This window comes from Rhea americana, unplaced genomic scaffold, assembly GCF_003343005.1.
Source record: "Rhea americana isolate MKP2758 unplaced genomic scaffold, rheAme1 scaffold_136, whole genome shotgun sequence".
Lineage (NCBI taxonomy): Eukaryota > Metazoa > Chordata > Aves > Rheiformes > Rheidae > Rhea > Rhea americana.
The window spans coordinates 1,619,153-1,644,178 of record NW_028185439.1 but is presented as its reverse complement, the minus strand read 5'-3'; the positions used below and the strand labels follow the sequence as shown (position 1 = coordinate 1,644,178).

The following is a 25,026-nucleotide window of genomic DNA, read 5'->3' as shown; positions in this document are numbered from 1 at the left end:
GCACGTGTTATCGGGCCAGTCTGAGTTACCATTTCACTAAGGACCTCAGTGGTGGGGAAAGAGAGGTTGCTTGTTAATGGCTGCAGTTGACACTAAATAGCACTGGAGGCTGGTATGGAAAATCACAATGGTATCAACACATTTGAACCATGATCTGGGGAAAAAAAATATTTCCCAGACAAACAAATGCCAGATATAATACTTAGGCATCTACCTTGGGATGGGATAACAGGCTCTGGAGGAATGGCCATTACTTCCTACAGGCTCTAGAGGATGATTAGATGACTAGTTTGACCGCACACCTATGGCTTAGGAAGCTAAAGACCAAGCCCAGCTGCTACCAGTATAACAAACTGCACAAGTGCAGGATGAGGACTGCCTGCCTAGGCAGGAGCTCCCGAGAGAGGCATCTAGCATCATAGCAGATCCCAGGTTAACTTGGGAGAAATGTGTTGTTGCCAAAAAGACTTACTTTAGAGAGCAGTGTTCAAACAGGACTGTCACCTAGGAAGATGCATGAAATGACCTTACTTGCTTGACTCAGCACTGGGTGGGCATCAGCTGGCCCCAAGTGGGAAGAGTCCAGGGGAGAGCCATAACAATGCTCAGAGACACAACCTATGCTGCAGGGAAAGGCTAGAGGAACTGGGGTTGTTCCCCATAAAGAGGGGCCAGCTGAGGGGAAGCTGCAGTAACAGTTTTCAAACGTGAAAGGCTGCTGCACAAAGGAAGGAAATAATTTGTTTTCCATATCCTTGGGGGACAAGACAAGTCACAGTCTTAAATTGCAGGAGACCCCAGTCTCATATTAAGAAAAACCTTTCCCACTGTGAAATGAAACCTGGAGCTTGTCTGGAGGCGCTGGGAAATCCCTGCCGATTGGAGGACCCAGACACCAGATATAGAATCAGTAAGGTTGGAAGGGACCTCTGGAAGTCATCTAGTCCAACCCTCAGCGTAGCCCGTATGGGGACTGAACCCACGACCTTGGCATTAGCAGCACCACACTCTAACCAACTGAGCTAAACCTGCCCCTGACAAGATCCCACTGAATCACCACCACAGCAGACTGGCAGAGCCCCAGGTTCCTTTCCACAGGGCCTTCAGTGACACAGAGCCAGCGACCCACCTCCACTTCCCCTGACCCTGAGTGTCTGTTGTACTACGTTTATTGAACAGAAAGCAGAACTGGCAATCTCCGAAGGGCTGGTGCAGAGCTGGAGGCCATGCATGGCTAGCACCATCCTTTCTTGCACCCCGGGGCTGCCTCATCCCATGCTGGCAGCAATGTTTGCAGCCTCACCAGGACAGTGCTCAGGAGCCGGCACTGAGTCCGACCCTGGGCATACAGAGAGCCTGCAGGGCAGTGAGCTGCCAGGTTTCTGCTTCTATCATCTCTCGYCCCAGAGGATGGGCATTTATGTCCTCATGCATGGGCCAAGTCCCACACACTGCCAGAGGTGTGGGTTGCAGCATCTGCCAGCTCCTAGGAGAGCCCTTCTCCTGCCGTGACTCTGCTGCAAACACCATGCAGGGTGTGCAGCCAGGRTCTTGTCCTTTGGGGATATTCTAGCACATCCCCCAGCTGTGCAGAACCACTGTCAGAGGCCAGTGGCATGGCAACGTGGCCAGCACACCTTCGGAGGCAGCTGGGGAGGGGATGGTGCAGTCCTGCTGCATGGAAGGGCACTCTCAATAAGGGTCACTGGTGTTTGGGGCTCTGATCCAGGGGGGCAGGAAGCCCCTTGTTCCCACAGCATTATCCCAGCAGGCCGGGGGGCCAGTGTTGTCCCTCTGCAGCAGGGCCACAAGCTGGTGTAGCTGGGTGGCCAGCGGCACAGTGCTGGGTGCAGTCTCACGCCTCCTCTGCGGTGGCATCGATCCCTGCGTAGGTGAAGTTCTCAAACAGGGCCATGTTCACGTAGGCCTGTGTGGGAAACCCAAGTCAGGAACAGGCTGCAACAGAGTCCCTGTTCCCATCCCCCATCCTGCACCTAGAGGCACACTCACAGGTGCAGCACCATGGGGTGCAGGGCTGAGAGCCTGCAGAGCTGCTCCCACTTGGTGGGCTTCAGATAGGGATTGGTGTTGGATGCCCCAGAAGCAGGGGGCTGTCCAGGGAGTCCCCCAGCCTTTGGTCCCTCTGCAAGGTGGAAATATTTCTAGCACTCCTTGGAGAGTCAGCAGTGCCCAAAGCCCTCCATGCACAGACCCCATGCCCAGCCCAGGGCGATGCAGGCACCCTGCACCAAGCCGTGCCTCCACRGACACCCACCTTTCTGGCCTCCAGCATGCGGATGAGCTGCATGGAGATCTGGGCAAAGGGTGGACGCTCATAGGGRCGGTCACGCCAGCACTGCCGCATCAGCTCATACCTGGGGGCAGAGACCCATGTGAGGTCAGCATGGGGAGCAGAGGGGGGGGGCACCAAAGCTGTTTATGTGAGAAGGGAAAAAGCAGGTGCAGAGGCAAAGTGTGGAGATGAGTGGCTGGGACATGGGATCCCAGCTCCTCTCCTGGTAATGATGCACAGGCAGACCAGCCAGTGAGAGCCCACGTAGGTGGCGGGGAGCACAGGTGGACACTGCTGTTGTGCAAACCACAGCCTGGAGGGACTGGCCCAGCTGAGCACAACAGCCCTGCTCTCAGGACAGTGCATCCAGTGAACCCTGACCCGGGCTGGGGCTCTCYGCCCACTTACACCTCATCATCACAGTTGCGCGGCTTCTCCATGCGGTAACCCTGAGGGAGCTTCTCGTAGAGCTCGGCACATGTCATCCCACAGTATGGTGTCCCCCCTGTGGGTGAGAGACATAGATGCAGCTATGACAGGGACAGTTTCCTCATCTCCCAGTGCAGAGCCCCACTGCTGCTGCCTGCCCATCCCTGGAACAGTTCTTGAGTAGCATGGAGTGCCCCAGGCCCCAGCCACCATTCCTCAGGGCTCCCAGGGAGACCCTCCAAGGCTTCAGAAGAAGAGGTCTGCCATATCTGCAGGGACCCAAATGGGCATAGGGGACTAAGAAGAGCCTTACCCAAGCTGACAATCTCCCAGAGCAGGACACCAAATGACCATCTGAAAAGGAAAGAGACCAAGCTATGACACAGAACTGCTAGCTGTGTCCCACTCCTGGGCACGGGCATTAAGCTGGAGGGGTTTGTGGTGGGACTGGGACAGGGCTAGGGCTGAGCTGCAGCCAAGAAGGCAGGCAGGAGCATGTGGGCAGCCAGACATGAGGCAGAGCTGGCAGGGCTGCACTGGCATCACCTTCCGCCCTTGCCAACACCTAGTGCAAAAGCAGCACTGCGCCAACTGCCCTAGGGGCATGGAGTGCCTCGGGGAGGGATGGAGGTGGCCATTTCTGTTCCCTTAACCCATGTGTTGGTGGCTTTGGGACTTACACATCACTTTTGGTGGTATACACACTGTAGTTCAGGGACTCAATGGCCATCCAGCGAACTGGCAAGCGACCCTGTGGAAACAGAGAGTGATCATCAGGGTGGGGGCATACGCTGCAGATAGAGGGCAGACTGAGCAGTGCTGGGATCCCTTCCAAAGTCCAAGCAGCAGCAAAGGCTCTGCTCAGCTTCAAGTGGGACAAGAGTGAAGAACAAGCTAAGCCAAGAACCATTCACTAAACCCCAGCTCGAGGCTGCTAGTCCCAGTATGGTGGGTGTTCTCACTGCTAGGGAGAGATCCTGCCCACCAGACCTGTGCAGGCCCCATGGAGATTCCTGCCTCACCATTGTCTTCTTCACATAGACCTCCTCCCCTCTGGAGAGTCCGAAGTCGGCAATCTTGGAGGCCAGATTTTCTCCCACCAAGATATTTCTGGCTGCCAGGTCTCTGTGAATGAACTGAAAGAGGCCACAAGTGAGCCTTTGGTGAGCCACATCAGCTCACCAAAGTCACGGTGCGCTAAAGATGTGGAAGGACAAAATTATTTGGGATGTTTCTGCTCTCCCTGGATCTGCCAGGCATCTGTTCCTGCTCCCAGCAAATCTTTGTCAGCTTCCTGAAACTCCAGGGAGCCTTGTCCTCTCCCTTGACTGTGTAGGGAGCAAGCAGTGGGGAGCTGAGCTGAGAGCTGAGACTTGAAACCAAGACAGAAAGGACCAATGACCAAGAGTCAATTCTCCATCCTGCTGATCCCAGGGGTTTTATGCTCCATGTAGGAGTCACCAGGCCCAGGGTGAAAGGATGCTCTGGGCTCTGGAGGGTTTGGCAGAGAGGAGAGCAGAATATGTGGCTTTGCATGTCCACGTCCTCACATATGTTCACAGGGAGCCCCAGGCTTTGTCCCTGGGCTGTGAGCAATGCAGACTCTTGCCTGGGGGCGGTGGGCACATACCTGCTTCTCACTCAGGTACTGCATTCCCTTGGCCACATCTGAAGCAAACTGGAGGAGCTGCTGGGAGGTGAGGGTGGATGCAGTCCCATGCTCTTTGGCAAAGGCGGGGTCAGTCTCCAGAACTCTGCTTTTGCGGAGGAAGTCAAGGAGGTTTCCATAGGGGGCATACTCAATAGCAATGTACAGGTAACCTGCATTGAGGAGGAGGAGGCAGAGGTTATCGGATGCTGTCAAGGAAAGAGGAAAGCTCAGCTGGGCAGGGGATAATGTGAGGCCGGACACACCAGCCCAGCCAAAAGAGGGAGGCAGCCCTCACCCTTGTTCTCACAGGCACCGAGCAAGTTGATGATGTTGGGGTGATGGCCCAGTTTGCATAGCACCTCTAGCTCCCCCGCAAAGTCCCGATGGTCATTCTCYGAAGCAAACTCTGGAAGCAAAGCAGGAACAGACTCTTCAGTCCTACATTAAGGGCCTTCTGGTTGCTCTCCCATGGCCCAGGTCTTGCGTTCTCTTCAGTCAAGAGTGGTGCTCAGGATGTAGTCTTATAGGGAGGGGCTGAGCTTGCAGAAGGAGGGAAGCTCCCTCTCCCCTACCCCATCCTGCACGTGCTTCTTCCCCTGCCTTGTACACCCTACCTCTGAGCTGACTGAAGTACGCTAAACTGGCCAAAAATTCACCCCACAAAAAAAGTGAGTATTTTTGGCTGGCTTGGTGAGTCAACTTCCCTTCCTGTGTGAAGGCCGGCAGGGCAGTGCCTAGGAAAGTCTGGCCTGGCAGCAGGAGCCCTGGCAGCCACCCCTCACAGTGTAACAGGCTGTCAGGTTAGACGATCACCCCAGCTAACCCTCAGGTTTGGCATGGTGATATGAAGCAAAAGGCTTGCACTGTGCCAGTGCTTCCTCAGAGTCTCAGTGGGGACCACAAGCTTACAGACTGCACCATGTGGGTGGCATTCAGGGATGTTAGAGGCTAAGGATATGGACTGCAGCTCTATCAAGCTGTGAGTAGTGCTTCTGGACAGAGACAGGAAAGGTTTGGAGGGACTGACACTGATACCCTCCGTTTCAGCTACTCTCATTTGGACCCAGGACCAGAGGTTGGAAGCCTGGTTTGGTGCAGACAGGACTTTTGCTATTTCTTAGTGTTTTCTTTGGATGACTGCTGGGGTGAGGAAGGGCAGCCAAGACCTCAGATGTCATTCTTAAGACCAAGTCTTGGCCATGACAGAACACTCACCCTTCAGCATCTTGATGGCTGCGTTCATTTTCAGGCCATCCTTTTTGATCATAGCCCTGATGACCTGACCGAAGTTCCCTTCCCCAATCATATCTTCAAACTTGATGTCTTCCCACTCCAAGATAGGGTAGCTGAGGGGCTCAGGCTGTGGCTTGGGCCGGCGTGTCAAGGTCAGGGTCCCTGAGTTGAACTGCAAGATGGTCTCTTCCCCCTGGAAAACAGGGGTGGGTGAGGTTAGAGGCACCAGGCACCCTCTGCCCTTGCGGCAGGCCCAGCAGGGCAGGAGTCATGGGCAAGGATGGGCTCCGCACCCTCTCCGCATGGAAGTGAGGCCTGGCTGCATCCGGACTGGAGGCTACAGAGCGTGACCTGGATCGGGCTGGGACGTGGGGAGCTGGGGACACGGTCCTGGTGGGGCAGGCGGCACTCACCGAACCAGACTGGTACGTAAAGGTGCGGCGCCGGTGGAAAAAATTCTTCTTGATGAGGAAAAGTGCAAGGAGAGCAAAGAGGATGGTGAGGCAGGTGACGGACACAGAGCCGATGATGGCCAAGAGCAGCTGTTGGTCTACTCCTGACTGCTCGGTGCTCTGGCTGCCCAGACTGGGTGGCGCACTCAGTGCTCCTGCCAAAAGAAAGGATCAAGGATCTTGGCCCATGGCTTATCCCCACAGCTGAACTGGCCTGGCAGATAGAGCTGCAGAGATAGGCCAAGCAGTTGCTGCCAAGCTGGGCTTCAGAAATCCCGTAGCCCTGTCCCAGCACCCCAGGGTGCTGCTCCCAGGCAGCCACATAGGCACCAACCACAGATGCACCCAGAGTGGCATGGATGTGAAGGTGTTACTGGCCAGGCTCCTGCTGCCAGACCCATTGGTTTCTGGAATTCTGCCCAAGCTCTGCTTCCTCCCTGCTTTCTTCAAGCCATCAGCTCCTCCCTGGTACCAGCTCTGCACTGCTCCTTTAGCCCTTTGCACACTGCGTCACCCTCTGGCCAAGGCATAGTTACTCCATGGGTGCTGTGCTGTCACCATGTCCCCCTTGCCCTGCCCAGGGCTAGGTAGAACTGGATTTCTGAAGAGACCCACAAGTGTTTTAGGCGTGGGCTGTTGCTTCAGAGCAGCTCTTTGAGATTACCTTGAGTGCTCCGGTCTCCCTCCGCCAGCTTAGGCACTGAGCCCAAGCTCCAGAAGAGCCTCATTAGCTACCCTGTCTGTACAGAGGCAGGCAGCAGGCACGGTCGTGTCCGGGGGACCCAGATGGTGCTGGGATCACACAGGCGGGAGTGCCAGCCAAGCAGCTGGATTGGTGCAGGGAGGCCCAGAACTTGTCCAGGTGTGTGCCCTGCTGGGACACCTCACTCACCATCCCCCAGGGTCTTAGCTTTCACAGGCTGGCTCCACTCTCCTGGCACGTGGGAGTTGGCCCGGACACGGAACTGGTAGTTCGTGCTGGCATTGAGGCCCCCGATGGTCTTGGTCGTCTCTGCGCCGCTGTCTGTGTCAATCCACTGGGGTTCACTGGTGCCCCCCACCTGCTGCAGCTCCACTATGTACTTGGTGATGCCCCCATTGGGGTACTCAGGGACCTGCCAGGAGAGCCTGACTGCAGTGTCAGACAGGGACTCTGCGGAGAGTGACCGTGGGGAGGAGGGGCCTGGGACAAGGAGAGGAGAGAGTGTCAGCCCCCAGGTCGGGAGTTGGGGGGCTCTGGGCTCCCGGCGCTTGGCAGACTGGGCAGTGAAGGGAAAGCCAGACCTCTCCACTCACTGCAGACAGTAATGGCAACCAAAGACACATCAGCTTCAAAGGTACCTCCAGAGATCCCCTAGTCYATGTTTGTGTGAAGGCAGCAAGAGGCAGACAGGCCACCGCTGCTGTCGAGCTGCTCTCAGGAACCTCTGCAGGAGCTGAATTTATGGCAACCAGGTACCAGAGGCAATGCTCACCTCTCTCAGAGCGGGCAGAGCCACCAGCTCCTTCCTGAAGCAACTGTGCTGTAAACTGAGAGGACTTCTTGTCCATCCCTTGGCTGCCATGCAGAGCAAAGATCATTGCCCTCTTTCTAACAACCCAGCATAGGCTGGATAATTGCTTTCAAACCACCTTTCAGTCTTACCTTCCCTGTGTCTACTCTTCAGGAAATATGAGGGCACCCATGTGAGTCGTGCTACCTCCCCAGTATCTTGCCTCCAGCAGTGGCCAGAATGGGTTTGTGACTGTGCAACAGTGGGCCAAGACTGCACCCCCAAACACTTTCCCAGCCCCAGGGATGCTAGATGTCTTTGCATTTAATAGCTTTCATGAGATTTTTCTCTTTTCAGCCCTTCCTCACACAATGTTTTCTAAGCATCTTATAGTTCACACTGCCTCCTCTGAAAGTTCTCCAATCTGTCCACATGCTTGTTAAACCACCTCCCCCACCCTGAATTACAAAAAGCTTTTACAGATACAGAGTACACAAAAAATTACATCTTTCAAGCCTTATATGCAACAGTCCTCCTAACACACACTAGAACAAGACGTGTTTTACTGAAGTCACAAGCCTTATATACTGCTTCCCCCTTATCTACCAGGCCAGTTACCCTGTCAAAAAGGGAAGTCAGACTGATTGGACATGATTTGTTCTTCCTCAGTCCACAATGACTGTGTTCCACCTCCTCACTATCTCCCAGCTCCATGCAGGTTGACTGTTTGTTTGTTGCACTGGAAAGAATGACTACAGATATCTTTCAGTACAAGCCCTAGTGATCATCCAGTGACCATCAGGCATCAGGGTTAAAACAAGCGAAAGGAAATACTTTTTTACACAATGTGTAATTATATCAAGGAACTTGTTGCTACAGGATGTTGTAAAGCCCAGAACTATAGATAGTTCAAACAGGGTTTGGACAAGGACATGGTGGACAGGTCTATTTGCGAGCAACACTCATGATAGCCTAAAGATAATGCAGAGCTTAAGATGTTTCCAAGCTCCTTGGTGCTGCAGGCTGCGAGGCATAGTGAGGAAATGAGGACTCCTTTTGCCGTGTACCTTTATCTGTCCCTAAGCAACACTTCATGCACTATCAAAGATGAGATACAGGAGCTGTTGAATATTTTCAGGGCTTTCCCTTTCTTTGTGGGATATGAGGACAAGACTGCTCTGCTGAACCTCTCTGTGCTTTGGGATAAGTTTTACTGTGCCTTAAGCCCTACCATCCMGGCCTGAGCTGGGGGATGCGCATGTCCCGCGGTGCTTACCTTTGCTGTTTATCATGACCTTGTAGAGGTCGGATGGGGGGCCCAGGCTCGTGCAGTGGTACACCAGCACCTCCAGGCTGTACTCTGTGTTGAACTCCAKATCCGCAATGCGGGCAGACAGCACAGATATGGACGTGATATTTTTCTCACAGACCAGCCTCCTTGCAGAGTCAAAAAGACGGACGATGAACCCGTGTGCTGGCTCRTGGTTATTTGGCAATTTCCAGTTGACATGAAGTGTATTTTTCTCCTCTATGGACCAACCTTCAATTACAGGCTTAACTGTGGGCTCTGTGAATAAAAACACAGCAAAAACTCATYGCCTGTAAGCCCCTGGTGCTTTGCAGGCCATGAAGGCTTTCAGTCCTTTGACACACTGCTTTCCCTGGCTATATGTAGCCCGTGCTCCCACCGGTGATGCAGGGAAGTTCAGATGAAGGTTACAGTTAGGTTTAGGGAAGTGGGATGCTTACCTAYGCATTCAGTCACCATGACAGCTTCGGGCCCCTTGCTGCCCTCCCCACCATCCCCAGGYCGGGTCAGCTGCACCTTGACGACATAGGCAGTCACTGGCCGGAGGTTCATGAGGGTGATGTTCTCGCTGTTGTCGACTGTTGGCCAAGAGGATGTGTCAAAGCAACACCTCCAACCCACACTCTGCCCTGTCATGGGTGTCCTCCTCAGTATCACCCCTGACAGACCCAGGGGCTCCTTGTGAGCAGAATGGAGACCTCTGCCCATGACAGCAAGCTGGAACAACTGAGACCCCACACTGACTCTGCTGGGATCCCACACAAGTATGTAATGCTGCTGCAGGGCTTTAGGAGCCCAGGTGAGCATGGTCTGGTAGGGGATCTCTGTGCAGGCAGCCCAGCGATAAGCCCAGCTGGCCTCCAAGCAGCATCAGTGCCTGCTGGCTCTACCTGCTATTTCAGGATAACMAGTTTCTGGGAGCAATCTGCAGAGATATGTAGGGCTTTTTCTGATCTACCTCGCCTAAAACAGCTGATACAAAAGGGATCCAGACATCAGCTTCTGCAGCACTCCTGGGCCCTGCAAGCTGGGACAGCCATTYCCTCCCGCCTAGGCCCTCTCTGTGCCCCCTCAGCCCCTGGGACACATACCCACAATGGATGACCACACTGAGGTGTCGTCCTTGGGCTTGTAGAGCAGCTTGATGGAGACGATGGGTCCATCACCAGAGAAGCAATCCACGGGTGACACCACGAGTTGCCGGCTCTGCTTGGCCAGCAGCCGGGGTGGGGTSAGGGGTGTGGGTGGCACTGGGGGCAAAGGAGGGAACACAGACAGTGGGACTGGGAGCAAAGAGGTGCAGAGCATGGGACTATCCACTATGTCTTGGCTCCCTCCAGCTTTGTCAGGGAAAGGGAAACCCTTGAAGTCTTTTAGCAGCACCCAAACCTGTCTGCTGGCACCATGATACATGATGCTGCCACTGCCCACCAGTGTCCAGCCCAAAGGTAAGGCAGCTGGAGCCTTTCCCCTGGCTGCATGCAGAYTGGCATGCCTCACCATGCCATCAGCCACCCCCCAGCCATGTCGTCCCACTCAGGCTGCTGGCCTTCCCTCACCTCTGATGTTGACTTTGACTTTCCGGCTGTCTTGCCCGCCAGTTGTGGAGACTCTGCACTCCCAGAGCCCTGCATCAGCCTTCGTCAAGCTCAGCACCTGGAACTCGCATGTGATCTGCCCTGGCTCAATGATGGCTTTGATCAGCTGCGGGCACAGAGGGTGCTGTTAGCCCACAGCATGCCCAGTGAGAGCTTGTGCCCTACTCTCCATGCCAATGCTGCAGATTTTAACTCATCAGGCCTGAGAGCAGCCAAGATCAGAAGGAAGAAGGGTGCTTTTAGGGGAGGCTGCAATGTGGGATGAGGCCCATTGCCCATGATTTCTGGCGGGGTGAAGAGGCCAGCTTGCTGGGTGAGTGTGGGGGTAACAGGGCAGGGTAGGGGCAGTTTGAAGCGTGCCCATTGAGCAGATGGTACCTTGAGCATGGTGCCGTCAGCCTTGCGCATCTCCACRCTGTCACTGGCAGGCAGTGGGTTCCCAGTAGCCACGCAGCTGATTACAGGCTCTGAGCCTAGGTTGAACTCCAGCTCTGAGGCCAGTCTGATGATCTGGGGGAACCGGTCTGGCATAGAGAAAACAGCATTAGAGCAGACTCTGCCCCTTCCCAGGYATATGAGAGGCTCAGATCTTTCCCAAAGAGCTAGTCCCATGCCTCAGACATGGCCACAGATCCAGGTGCCCTGGAGCCCACAGCCCTCGTRCCCTGGGGTCCAGGCTGGGTGCTGAGGTCTAACTGCAGCAGTGCAGGGCCCAGATCGCCAGCCATGTTTCAGGCTGAGCAATGCAAGAACGCAGCTAATTTGGAAGGGCCAGACCAGATTATAGCACTGTTKTTTCCATGGGGCTGGGTACTATTTCTGCAGGTATGCCTAGGGTGATGTTGGTTACTGATTTGGCTGTCAAGTTTAGCAGCCAGCTGCCCACAGGGTTAACAGCAAGGAAGGAGCTGGAGCTCCATCCTGAGAGCAAGGGACAGGCACCCGCTGTAGCTCTTGTGCCAGGCTAGGCCTGCAGCAACCTCACCTGACTTCTCACAGTACCGTCCGTGCCAACCTGACGGGCACAAGCAGCCACTGAAGCGGTTACAGCTGCCTCCGTTTCGGCAGGCACACGCCAGGGCACAGTCTGGGCCATAGTATCCTGGAGGACAGGCTGAGGGAAGAGGAGAACTCGCAGTTACCCCCCCAGCAGCAGTGCAGGGTCACAGCTGGTGCAGAGCAGGACCTGCTGTCCAGCCTGCCAGGAGACAGAGACCACGGGCTGTTGGTACATGCACCAGGACTGCTGAGCCAGGAGAGCCTGGTGGTTGGCAGGCAATGGGGAGAGCAGCTACAGAGCGAGTGACATGGTCTCTCCTGTAACCAGAGAGAAACTTTGTCTCCAGAGCTGTCAGTTGGGTGCTATAGGCAGCACCCAGGGCRAGAAAGAGGGGTGAGTATGGGACAYAGGTGTCTGTCCTGCATGATGGGGACCGCTCTTCAGCTCAATTGCAGGGCAGAGTGAGACATAGGGTAGGGAGAGATCTGGCAAGTGGTGATAAAACTAGCTTGATGTAACAGTGGGCAAGAGTGTGAGCAATTTGTATGGGTGCTGCTGTTGCTGGAGAACAGAGCCAGGTCCTGGGGGAAGCCCTGCTCTTCTGCAGACAGAAAGGGTGAGCTTATCTTGTGCTGGACCAGCCAGCTGGATGGCTGTCTCCATCRGGCAGGGGTCGGCAGCTGGATAGCCTATGTTCCAGTACCTTGGTTGCAGCGGGAGCCACTCCACCCAGAAGCACAGGAGCAGCCGTAGGGGTCTGGAAGGCAGAAGCTGAGCCCCCTGCAGCCCTGGGCTCTCTGGCATGTCTCCTGGCAGTTACGGCCAAACTGGCCTTCCTGACAAGCTGAAAAACAAGAATGTTTTTTGCCATCACCAGCTCTTTGCTGGGCTTCCTTCCCAAATATACTCATCCTCCTCCTTGGCCCTGCTTGTGCAGGGATATGCCACCAGCTCAGCATCTCAGGGCTCCACAAAATGGTCCCAAGCCTGCAAGTGGCCCCCACACAAACTCATTGCCCCTGTGTAGTCTTGTCATGCAGAGAAGGGGGATGGCCCCCTCCCTGCTCCAGAAACAGGGGCATCAGGGCTGAGGAGGTGTGTGGAGTTTCTAGCCTGAGTGCAGGGGCTTGGCAGAGGACCCCACATATGCGCTGGGCACTGCTCCTACTGCTGGGCCCCTGTGGAGAGGAGGCAGCTGGACACCCTACCTCTCTCACAGCGAGTGCCCATGAAACCGGGAGGGCAGATGCATTCGCCGACATGGTCATGGCAGACACCTCCATTCAGACAGTCAGGACAGTCCTTCTCGCAGGAGGGTCCCCATTTCTTTGCGGCACATGCTGCAGAGAGAGCAGGGATGTCAAACCCACTGACCCCCAGTTTGCTGCCCCTAACTCCTCAGCTTCTCTGTTACTCCGGTCAGGTCCACAGGCTCCTCCATCGCCCATACCTGCACCTRCTTCTGCTGCCAAGACCCAGGAGCATGCCAAGACCTGCAGCCCAGTGCTTCCTGTTCTCCTCCGGGGAGCAGCAGCCCACTACACCCCATCACAGCCCTGGCCCGAGGGGCAGTGGAGAAGTATGGCTGTCCCTCACCACCTCCAACCCCTCTCACCTCTGACGATCAGTCTGTAGAAGGCGCTCCACAGCGGGCTGTCCCCCATAAACGTGGCGCTGTAGACACCGTTCTCGCTCACACTTACATTGGGGAGCGTCAGCGTGAAGAGATTGCCCCGCACCTCACCCCGGTCTGTGGTCTGGTAGTAGGTACCTGCAAGGAGGCAGAGGGGCTGTGGCGGCCGCTGCAGCATGGGAGCAAGCCTTAGGGCTGGCCCTGTGGCCAGTGTGGCCCACATTGCTGCAGCCCACCATCTCCCCGGAGGGGGTCCCCAAGTCACTTGCCGTTTCTTTTCCACATAACGTCCGTCTCCTTCTTCTTGAGGACTCTGGCGGAGAAGGTGGCTGGCTCAGCAATGTTCACTGACTGCGTGGCCTTCACAGGGAATAGGTGGGCTACAAGAAGGGAGAGCATGCTGAGGGGTGGGGTGGTCAAACACACAGCCAAGGGCAGCACTAGCCCCCTCTACACCAGCCGACCAGACACCCAGCTTGACGCCACGTGGCACCCGCCACACGGGCACCTGCAGCTTTGCTCAGGCTGGGGGCACCCGGTGCTCTCACACAGCACTGTGGCTCATCACCTCAACAAGCCCCATGACATGCGAGTGCCTGGTTAACGTGGCAGCYGCCTAACCAAACACCCATTAACTGCTGTCCATGGCAGGTATTTATCATGCCAAGAAACATCATSAGAAAAGATTCCAAGCACTACAAGTTTTGGAACGATAAACAGCTTTCCCTGCAACACGTGGATTTGCCCTGTCTTCACTGAGGGTGGAAGCAGAGGGCAGGCGACGTTTCTCAGCAGATCATCACCCCAGGCTGSGTCTACGGAGCCGGTGAAGGCAGCAGTGCAGGCAGACAAGGGGCCATGAGCAGAGGACCTGTGCACTACCTTATCGGCCAGTGGCTGCCCCTGCCTCTACTGGAGCATTCAGCCACAGCACTGCCATAGCTGTCGTTTCCGAATTTCCCAGGCATTCAGGTATGCAGCAGCAATGAGCTCTCATAGCTGTACAGTGAGTCAGCCAGAGCCCTGCTTTGAGCATAAATCAGGCTATAAATATATCAAGGAGAGAGGAACCAGGCCCTGGGTGTGCCAGGACAGACACAAAAAAGGGCACGTTTGGGTTCTGGCAATCGCAGCCTCCCAATGCACCAGATTGCACACGTCGAAACCGGCCATGCTGAGTCAGACCAAAGGCATATCCAGTTCCACGTGGTGTCTCCAGCACTGGCCGGCAGCGAGGAGCAAATGGGACACACAGCAGAGGCCTGTGGAAAAGCCTAACAGGTTGAGCGTGTCCCAGTAATTCCCCAGAAGAGCCTCCCAGGCTTCAGCAATTTTCACTTGGAAACTTCCTGAGTCAGGTATTAACTTTCTATTTAATATGCCCCAGCTGAGGTTTTTCTTCCATTGATGTTGCAGTTCCACTTAAAATGCATACAAATTTAGCCTGTCCTACCTGCAGCTTGGCATTCCTGAGGTTAAATACCAGCTGCATGAGGAGCCACCTCCTCTCCTTCCTTTTGCAGCTGGCAATTACYGCTTTCATTTATTGGTAGTGGGAGAGAATAAGTGATTGCTTGGCATCCAYTTCCAGACACTCAGGATCTCATAGATTTCTATCATATCCCTCTACAGCCATCTCTTTCCCAACTTGAGTTGCTTCTGTCTGCCTAATAGATCCTCATTCTGATGCTGTCCCACATCTTTAGTCATCACTCTGAACCTTTCTTAGCTCTTACACAGCCTTTCTRAGAGTCAGGATTTTCTGCTGAGCATTCACCTCACACCTACAGAAACTGCTATTGCAGCCCTGGGGTCTGACCCGTGAGAGTGAGAGCCCAGCACCTTCCAGGTGAAGCAGGGGGTTCCCAAGCRCATTGCTTTCCGTTTACCTCCCTCGAGTTTCATCTGCCACTTTATCACCTGCCACTCGCTTTCTGCAGTTCTTCACAGAATTCACCCCTCCTCTTTCTCTCCCTAATTAGCATAGTAACATCAGAAAGCATGGTCACTTTTTCAGTCATTTATGAATGCATCCAGTAGCACAGATCCCTGCAGAGACAGTGTGCGACTCTAGTGATGTCTTCTCTGCGTGGCAAAAACTGYAAATTAACTTCTATTATTGTTTCCTTTCTTTTAGTCAGTTACTAATCCATGTAAAGACCTCCCCTGTCACCCTGTGGTTGCTTAATTTCTTTCAAAGAGCCTTTCAAAGGAAATTTTCTTAATGTTTTCTGGGAACATGAGCATGCAGCATCAACCAGATCTCCCACATTATCCTCACTACTGATTCTTTCAAAGAAATTCAGCCACAGGGCATTACCTGCCTTTACAAAGCATCTGATGGTTCTTTCTCAGGGTGTCAGGTGCCTACTAATTCTGCTCTGTATTACAGTTTCTACTGGTTGTCTGTCTGAGATTTATGTTTACAGGTCTGTAATTCTCTACCTTTTAAAACCTTTTTAAAAAAGCTGGCATCATGCTAGCAACTTTGCAGTCATGTCCTCTTCTATCAACACTTTGAGATAAGCTTTCTGACAAGCTCCCCTATAAAGTTAGGTTTTATTGTGGGAAATCTCCCACATTTCTCTATGTTGTACATAGATGCAAATAATAATAATAATAATAATTTCATTTTTCTACAGTGGCCTGTCTGAGAGATTTTCCATCTCTGAGATTTTGAAAAACAATGTATTATCAATTTTAACCCTTTCCTAAATTGCCCCTTACATTCTTTTTGGTCTGTTTTGCATTAAACCTTCCTAAAGTTTAGGATCCTTCCTATTTTCTCTCTTTTTTTTTTATTTTTATTTGCACACAACCTTTTGGAAATATCAGCTTGCTTCTAGCAATTTTCCCTACCCGCTGCTTAGTGATTCACATGTACCTTTGTGCTTTCTTAGCCTTTTTATGAGAGGTGACATGCACTTGAATCTCCAAGATGGGTTCTTTACATGGCCCTTATTCCTTCTGCAAACACCTAACTTTTTTAGTTACCTTTTCCTTTGAACAGTCTTCCTCATTTTTAGTTACTTCTCCTTCTCTAAATTAAACAGACCAATGGCAGCTTTTTTGGCTYTTGTTACTCCTGCAGGGGTTTTGAACCCAGGCACATAAGAGAGGGTATCAGCATGCAGCTCGTGGGTCRCAGAATTATGAACCAGGTCCCTTGGGTGATCCAGGGGCCAGCGCAGAGCAGCTCCATCTCTGCAGTCCCAAAGTTCTCGTCTCCCTCCGTGACTTTCATTTGGGACGTACAGGGGCATGAAGCCCCCATCATGCTCCTAGCCCCCGTCATGCTCCTGGCCCCCTGGACCCTTGTGGCCAACGGATGGCTACACCACAGTACTCTGCCTGTGTTGTCCTGCCAAGACAGGGAAATCCTGCAGAAAGGCATCCTCTGTCACTCACTGATAYGGTTAGTTTCTAAACCCGATTTGACTTCAGTCCCTCTTTAACATACAGTACTGTTCTTTGAACTTCACAGTGGACTCAGTCTTTCCTATATGCTTTTGTGTCTGGTGTATCCCCCTGACTCTGTTTGTCCTCTGCTGGCGCCTCTTTGGCGCTCTGTTTGTCCAGACTAGTCGTCTCTGTTTCCGATATGACTGCTGCCATTTTCAGGTCAAACTTCTGGCCAAGGACACAGTTCCAGTCACTGCTCTTTGGAGGCTACTTGGACCCCAGAGGCCTGTTCCTTATCGCAATCTTTGTTCCACAGCTTGGAGATATTAGAGGTGCTCAAAACATTATAGTAAACTATGTTTTACCATAGGAAGGGAATGTGTAGTCCCCCCACATCATTTTCARCAAAAGGTGGACTGTTTCAACGGAGACTTTCTGAAAAGGATTCAGAAAGCATCCTAAGGCAATTACCTAATACAGAAAATTTCAGTCCTCACAGTCAAAGTTTTGCAGTCTCTAGCACCTGAAAAGGGGAGGTTACAGGAGTAGTGTCGGACAATGTTCAACCTGGACATTACCCCTCCTGTAGCCTAGCCCAGGGCTGCCCTTTAGGCTTACAAGGCATGAAATAGGAGATGAAGCATGAAGGCAAGAGCCCAGCACTCACCATTACCCTTAACTGCCTGCAAGGCCTCGGCARTGCCTCTTGCCATTGCAGGAGGCCACAGAGTCCCACGGCTGCAAGGAGCCTGGCAGCCTGAGCTCGCCAAAGCACATGTTCTGATCTGGAGGGCACAGCCTTACTCCCGAGGAGACTGAAAGGGGGATGTATCTCCGCACAAGAAACTGCTTTGTCCACCCTCATGCTCTCTGGGAGCCCCAGTACAGCTTGTTCCTTATACCCACTTCAAAGAACCAGTTACGATCACAAATATGCAGGTGAGAGTCCTCACAGTGGCTTTTCTTCCCTGTGACCATGCAGGCTCCTTGGCAGCTGCTACTGCGACATTCCTGTTCACAGGCATGGTGCTGGGCAGAGTCAGCCCCTTTGTGGTCCTCCCGGCACGAGGCTGGACGTGCTACTCTGTGATGGGCTAATCTCCTCCTGGTTAATGATTTCCAAACCTTGCTACCAGAGACACTCTCCTCCAGAGCCATCTGGCTTCCTGTTACTTGGACCTTGGCCTGATCTTGGGCATAATTCCCATCTCACCAGCTAGCTGCCTACAATATGACTGTTGCCCTTCCCTGCAAACCTCCTTGAGGCAGATGCCCCACAACTTTGCTGCAAGACATGAAACACTGCTGGAGTTCAGCCATATTCCTCAATGGAAAATCACAGTCATCTCATATCTTTGGGAGAAAAATGCATACTGCTCATGCCTGGCACTTGAGTGAGACTTGAGCGATACAAGCCCCACTAGTTGTCAATCACATCATGTCCTGCTTAAGTGCTGTGGCAAGGTGATGATTACTCACTGAGCAAAGGACTGTTGGCCTTCTAGAGCCAGCAGACTCCAAATCTGGCTTCGAAGAGTGAGTCATCACTCCCCCCCCCACCCCAGCACCTCCCTCAGTTGCACGAGGACTGCAAAGTTCAGAGGCGAGGAGGAAGAAGCCTGTAACTGCTCAAAAGCGGTTTCTAGCTTGCATGTGAAGGAGCTCCCAGGAGGACATGCCAGCACCCTAGCAGCCCCCAGCCCACTCACCATTATGGCTGTTGTGCACATAGACCACCTGAGCCTGCTCTGTTGGTGTGCGTCCCAAGCAGTAGAGGATCCCCACCAGGTCGGGCATGGAGAAGCCCCTGGCCTGGACATAATTGCTGCGGTTGCGGTAGTTCTGGAAGCCTGTCTTGGGGTGTGTCATCACAATCTTGTTGTCCCTCTCGATCTGCAGGTAACTCACATCACGTTCACCCATGACACAGGAGAGGAAGAAGTCAGAGTGGGACAGGCTCTGCACATTGGCAATTAGGGTGATGTCCAGGATGGCCCCTAGGGTGGGGAGCACAAGGATGTGTCACAAGCTGCAGCCTGGTCCTTGCAGGCCAGACAAGAGCATCGGCCATCCCAGCCCTGCACCAGCATCAGTCACCTTGACAGACCCTACAAACCAGAGGTAAACCCCTTCTTCCCAGGCCTTTTTGCCCGCTGCACAGCTCAGGAGCTGTGCTGAGACAGAGCCTCATTCTCTCTTACCAGGTCAATACAGAGACCATTTGGACAGCAGGGTGGGGATTTCTACTCTGTTTTGGGGGAACTCCCACCTTAATGCCCCAGGGGCACCCTCATGCGCCCAGCATGCAGCCCAAGCAGSATAGGAGGTCCTGGGACTCCTCTTCCCACTGGCCTTTCCTCCTGTGAGCTGGTCATGCAGTTAGCCCTGTGGCAGGGGAGAGGCGGGTGGGAGAGGGTATCTAAGCCCTGAGGTTTGATCCCCTCACTGTCAGGCTCTGAGAAGATATCCAAATTCCCTTTCACAAARGCATGCTTCCTTCCTCCCAGCCCATCCCTACACACAGGCAGCCCTGAAGAGGGCAAACCCTGCTCCATCCCAACCCCTAGCACTGCTGAGTGCCCTCTATTCTCTAGTCCCATAAAGCCTTCTTGAGGAAGGGACTGATTCCCCAGGAGCAGAAGGGAAGAGGGAGAAGAATTTACCTGTCAGCGATGGGAGGAGAAATAGAAGATAAACCTGGAGTCCCATGTCCTTGAAATGTGTCCTGAATCTGGCACGGGTCAGAGAATCCCAGACATACCCCAGAAGCAAGAGAAGGAACCAGAGGGCTGCTGCTCCCTATCCACTTCCCGTGAGGGGTGGTTCAGGACCCTTGCTTTCTGTCCGCAGCTCCCATCTTGCCTTCTCACTGCTGCCCAAGCTCTGGAGGAGCCGGGACGCTGTTCTGGTGTTCATATTGCAGGCACAGTGAGGAAGAGGCTCCCCATTCCCTGCCTGAGGACAGTGCTGTGCTCAGTGCCCTGTTCAGCTTCTGCCAGGATCTCAGCCAGCCCCAGGGATCGGCACAGGCGGCCCAGGCGGTGATGGGAAGAGAGCAGCACAAGCAGGACTCTGTGGTGAAGAAGCCACTGAGGCCTGTTCCCCAGCTGTTGATCTGTCGGTGAGCAGGCACTCCCTTCCCAAAGGAATCACAGCTGCATATTCAAGGCACCTAGAGCCATGCTGACTCCTCCAGCCTRGCAGGGAGGCGTCTCAGCCCCCTTCCTCACCCGCAAGGAGATCTCACGCTGGACCCCATTTGCACGGCAGCATTCTCGGGCCCTCAGCACACTTCTGACGCCTGTCGGGACTGCTGGTACGAGAGAAGCGCTGGGGAACCGGGGGGACCGATGGCTGTGGGAAGAGCTCTCTTGAGCAAGGCTCGGCAAGGGAAAGGAAGGAGGCCAAGGGGCCGCGACTGGCGGCGGTGGAATGAAATCCTGTTTCCCATGCAGCGTTTCCTGCTCTCCACCCATTGTTCTGACATGGCCCTGACTCCCGGAGACAGGAGTGCCTCGCCGTGCGGCGGGAGCTGCCTCACAGAGCCCATTCCCCGGAGAGTGGCAGGCAGAGATGCTCAGTCCTTACCTGTTTCCTAACACTGCCCATCCAGGAAGCCCCTGAAGCCTTGGCCTCCTCCCGCTATGAGCCAGGCTACCAAGACACGAATCCACCTGGATAATACAAGAAGGGGCCCAGAGCCTACAGAAACCAGCACTGGCACTGTGACACTGCAGCACTGATTTAGAATGATTCAGAGCCTGAGGAAATGGAAAAAAGGTCCAGAGATGAGCTACAAGTGCCTAAAGATCGGGAAAAGACTCCTCACAGCAGCAAGATTGCAGAGGCCGTCTGTGAGCAGCTCATAAAGCACATTGACTGGCATGGCAATTCAGAGCTGGTACAGAGGCAGGCTTAACCATGAAGGCTCAGAGCATCCAGGCTACAGCTCTATCCAGAGACTCTTTGCATGTCTGTAGACTAATGTCCTGGACTGCAGTTCTCAGTGCTCAAACTCAGCTGGAATCAGTGAAAGTTTTCTGTTCACAAGCCCTGAAGAAAGAAAGCTTTATCAGGGCTGGGCCCGTAACAAGAGGATGACACTGTCCCCCAGTCCCTGCAGCACAGGGAAGAGGCCAGCAGTGATGAGCACACTCTCACAAGGGCAGTTCTGAGTCTGCTTGGAGCTTCTCTGAGAGGCTTAAAATTTGCTTTAGGTCCTAACTCATTCCTGATTGCTACCTTAAACGGTGAAGGGACAACCCCTCTCTGTCACGTCCCATTGGTAGTAGAAATGTTACCAAGTGGTACAAGAAACTCCTAACACTTCTCCCATCCATGTCCTTCCCTTGCCACCTTCTCCTACATTTCCATGTGACTGCACAGAGGGCTCACCATATCAGATTTTGACAGCACAATATATATGGCAGATACACAGAACTCCACCAACCCCTGCGAGATCCCACCTTGCTACGCAGCTCGGGAACACTGCTGGTAGGAAGGGTAGAAGAGAGGCCAGCTCACAGGTTCAGGGTAGTACACCTCACCCTTGCAGCTCTGTCAGGATCTACAAGGAGTGAAGAAAGATCCTGCTGAGGTCTGTTCAATAGCTATTTTGGAGAAATCTGGGTGATGGGCTCCTTGCAGCATTCTCTCCCTCCGAGCCTACTTTCAAGGGATCTCTTGGGGGCACCTGAGCAACTTAAGCATCCAGACTGACCAGCAGGGAAAGGCACATTGCACATGGGACACACACCTCCATCTATGTCCCCAAGAAYGTTTAGGACCTTGGCCTCCTGGAGAGAAGCGTGGGGAATGGGTAGGGGCAGCAGTGCACACCAGGAGCAAGCAATTACCCAGCTTTGGACTTGTCCTGGGCTGGGTCCACACCTGTGGGAGACTGCACAGGGGCACACACCCCATTGCAACAATGGCTTCCCCTTGATGGAGGCATCAGCCAAATCATGCCCAGAAGTGGTGTCTGGAATAACACAGGGAAGAGATCCCAAAGCTGCTCTATCATCTGCAGAGGCCATCTGCGAGGCAGCTGTCTCTTGCTCTCTGAGCAAGAGCTAGAGTATTCGCAACATGAGACAAAGCCTGAACAAGAGTGGGGGAGCTGCCCATGGAGAACAAAACCCTCTGCATCGCAGTAAACATGTCTGGGAGGAAGCTAAAAGCAGCAAAAAGCCCAGCTTTCCTTGACTTCTTTCCAGCCCGTCTCTCCCTTTCCTGTTTCACAAATGCTCTGTCCTTGGGCTATACTCAGGAACCTCCAAGGCCCACAGGCAGCATCCTAGTGCATGTGGCATGCTCTGCCACAACGTGGGCCCCGGCTCGTTGCACACCATGTATAGCCCGCCACRCGCAAGCACACACGTGGCTGCTGCTCAACAAGGCTTGCAGGCCTGCTGTGCTGCCATGTGGAYACACATGCCTTCCCAAATTGTACTGGGCTTTCCAGTGAGACAAGGGTGACCTCAAAGAGGGCTTTGTGTGCCTGGAATTAACCTGACATATTAAAGCATTCCTGAGGAAATCGCCATAATCTTCACCTACTAAACTTCATACTGTTTCACAAACAGTGCCCTGAAGTGTTCCCATGTGAAAACCAGGACTGCTGGGGAACGAGCCTTATGTTTTGGTGTGTCCAGAGCCCATGCAGTATCCGGTCAAAAATCTAAAGAACACATGGACAGGAAAGGGAAATCCATTCATTGTTTCCGACTATTTACAGTGCACTCCGGGGACGTACAGTGCCCCTGAAGAGTGTAGAGTGATTAGAGCAGACAGAGATTCTGCCACACCATTGCCGACTCCTCACCCTGATGCAGGCTGCTCCCACACCCTCCCATGAACACAAACACTGCAGCCAGCCCAAGATAGAAGAGATGGAGAGACTCCAAAAAGGATGGACACTGGATTGTAGCTGCCCACATTTGTCTGGAAGACTAATAATGTTGCTTTTCTGGTGGAATTACTTGGGTGGGCATATGTAGGCAAAAGGCTCCATATTTGGGGACCCACAGAGCACTTGAGGCTCAACTATGATTTAAATAATCAGTACGTTTCCGGAAGTGAGGATATCAGTGAGATGGACACGCATAGGCTAGGCAAATGAAACCTGCTCCTCTTATAAACTGCATTCTCCTGTCCCTCCGCATTCCTGTGAACTGCCACGTCGTTGTTTGCCTGTGAAATCCGAAAGACATTTGCAAGTTCTTTGGGTCAGGGACTCATCCATACATTCAGTACAGCTGCAGGAAGGTGGATAGATACATGAATACATAAATAAATGGCTTCTTTCCCCCATCCCATTGTTCACTGACTGTAGAGGTCACTCATACTTGGTACTATAATTACCATTGCGCTATCTTGTACTTACACATACTGCAGCTAGATAAATAATGAGAGAGTAAGCTCACATTCTGCAATCACTTGACTATGCAGCAGTACTAATAAAACAATAATTTATGATGTGTATTGTAAAGTCTTGTCCAACACAAAAAATCACTTTGATGAAGGGATTATCTACATAGCACAAACAAGCGTTATGGAAAGGCTTTGAAAACGTGGGCCATGCAGTATGCTCATCCAAAGAGCAAAGCATGGATGTCATTTACTGCAGGAAATGGAATGAGGGCATTGCTTTGATCTTTTAGGGAATTGGATACATTTAGCCATCAGTTGTCCATACCAGGTCCAGAAAATCTAAGGGATACATCAAGGGATCAGACATAGCCTGATTTGTCCTGTTGCTTTTTTTCTAGAAACACCTAGATAAGAGGTTTCTATTTGTGCAAATCCCTCGAGGGGTAGGAAACTTCTCTTGGGGTCCAGGGGGAGACTCAGTCAGGATCCCACGGCTCTAATTTAACCTGATATTCCTCTGGAAAAGAAACCAGTGAGCCTGGGTTAGCTATGCTCAGCTGAAGCAGCCCACCACACTCATTCTCCTCGCAACCAATATGGAAAGCTCCGTTTATCCAACCCATAGCACAAATCTCACACTTGAATGCTTTTTCTGTGGAATTAACAGAACAAAACTTTCTTTTTTTTTTCCTGAATCATGATGAATTAAAAGCATTAGTGACAAAAATACTCCTTTTCAGTGTCATTTACACATCCAAGGTACCACATGCCAGAAACCATAATGCCCCGACACATTTCCTGACAGGAAATGCAAACACCCTGCTAAGTCACCTACAGGATGCCTCAGCAACACTTTCTAGTCTTGCTTCTCTGGCTATTTGTTCAGTTTTATGTTCATGGTGCCATTCTCGTACAACAGGAACCAGGTCCACAGATATATACGGAAACACGCCCTCAGGGAGGCTGATGATGATGATTAAGWGCAATTGCTCCCGCTGCTTTAGGCTTGTGCAGGTCTCTGGGACACAGGCCAGGGAGGGCCCTGCAACATGGTGCCGCCGGGCTCGGAGCACCCGAGAAGAGTCGGCCGCTTGCCAGCACATCGTGGGCAGGCGTCCGCTCCGCGGGCCCGGCGTCGCCGGCCTGCCCGGCTGCCTTGGCAGAGCATTTCGGGAACAGGGTGGATAAGGCCAGCAGCGGCAGGAGCGGGCAGGGTGCCTGTGTCCGCGTTCGTCGCACGTTTGCAGGAGCGAGGACGARCTGGGAAACACTTTTCCCAAGGAAAGGGTGGAGACCTGCGGCTGCGGAGGAGCCCCTTGGCAGCCGGGGGGAAGTGGGGCCTCCCTGCCCCGGCCGCCGGGCTGGAAACTGCAGAAACRAGGATTTGTTGTTAGCAGGCGGCTTCCTGCCGCTGCTGGGCAGGAGCAGCACTGCGGCAATCCGGGAGCAGGGCGCTGCCAGCACCCTTGGGTGCCCGGGGGGGCACCGCAGCGCCCGAGGCTGYTGCGTGCGTATCCAGTACTCCTGCCTCTCCGGAGGGCTCTGGGGTGCCAGGAGGCTCTTGCTGGTGTCCTGATGGTGTGAGACCGGCCCTGGCATCGTTCAGCGCTGGCCCTGCCTTCCCACCTCGCGCCGGACATGTGGGACCCGGCCAGCTCCGGTGTCCTTCGGCTCTTCCCCTCTCCTCCGCCCCCAGTGAGCCCGGCCATGGGAGCACATCCAGCCAAGCCGTGTGCCAGCAATGGCAGCTCCTGGAGCCAAGACCTTCCCTTGAAATAATGTCTCTGAATCTCACCGACTCCGTGGGACAGTTGCCTGGTTTGTGGAGGCTCTGGGCTGGGGGTGCCCAGTCCCCCAGGATCACCATGGGAGCCCCGGAAGCTGCTCCGAGAGAAAACGCTTTTATTAGTGACTCATCCATGCCAGCAAGCCAGCTCCCCGGGGCCATGGCCGCGTGCAGGCACCTGCCAGCTTGCTGCATTTTTTAACACGCACCTTTYGGCCTGAAACACAGTGAAACTCTAATTTCTCTATCAGTCACTTGACTGCGGCCTCAGGCCCTGCTCCTTCGGCCGAGCCTCGGGGCCGCGGGCGTCCGGCGCGCGCCGCCCCAGGGCCGGGCCGCCGAGGCGGTTAATGTGTAACCGGCGCCGCCGCCTTC

General features: G+C 53.6%; 1 protein-coding gene across 5 annotated transcripts; it reads right to left on the bottom strand.

Moving 5' to 3' along the window:
• Nucleotides 1–1,151: 1,151 nt before the first annotated feature.
• TIE1 (tyrosine kinase with immunoglobulin like and EGF like domains 1) lies at nt 1,152–19,900 on the bottom strand. Of its 5 annotated transcripts, none has more exons than XM_085298190.1 (24): nt 19,157–19,900; nt 18,203–18,490; nt 13,361–13,471; nt 13,074–13,229; nt 12,667–12,798; nt 12,162–12,302; nt 11,444–11,572; nt 10,837–10,982; nt 10,420–10,564; nt 9,952–10,110; nt 9,301–9,438; nt 8,828–9,118; nt 6,951–7,241; nt 5,900–6,213; nt 5,589–5,799; nt 4,669–4,779; nt 4,353–4,543; nt 3,745–3,858; nt 3,403–3,473; nt 3,036–3,076; nt 2,702–2,798; nt 2,276–2,375; nt 2,011–2,141; nt 1,152–1,927 (listed from the first exon to the last, which is right to left on the bottom strand). In XM_085298190.1, exons 1-24 carry the CDS (start codon nt 19,200–19,202, stop codon nt 1,918–1,920), a joined length of 3,564 nt encoding a protein of 1,187 aa, XP_085154316.1. In that variant the 5' UTR covers nt 19,203–19,900; the 3' UTR covers nt 1,152–1,917. The 5 variants fall into 5 exon arrangements, with proteins under 5 accessions (XP_085154316.1, XP_085154319.1, XP_085154317.1 ...); XM_085298193.1 differs by having other exon boundaries at nt 6,020–6,213; XM_085298191.1 differs by lacking the exon at nt 2,011–2,141.
• Nucleotides 19,901–25,026: the final 5,126 nt, after the last annotated feature.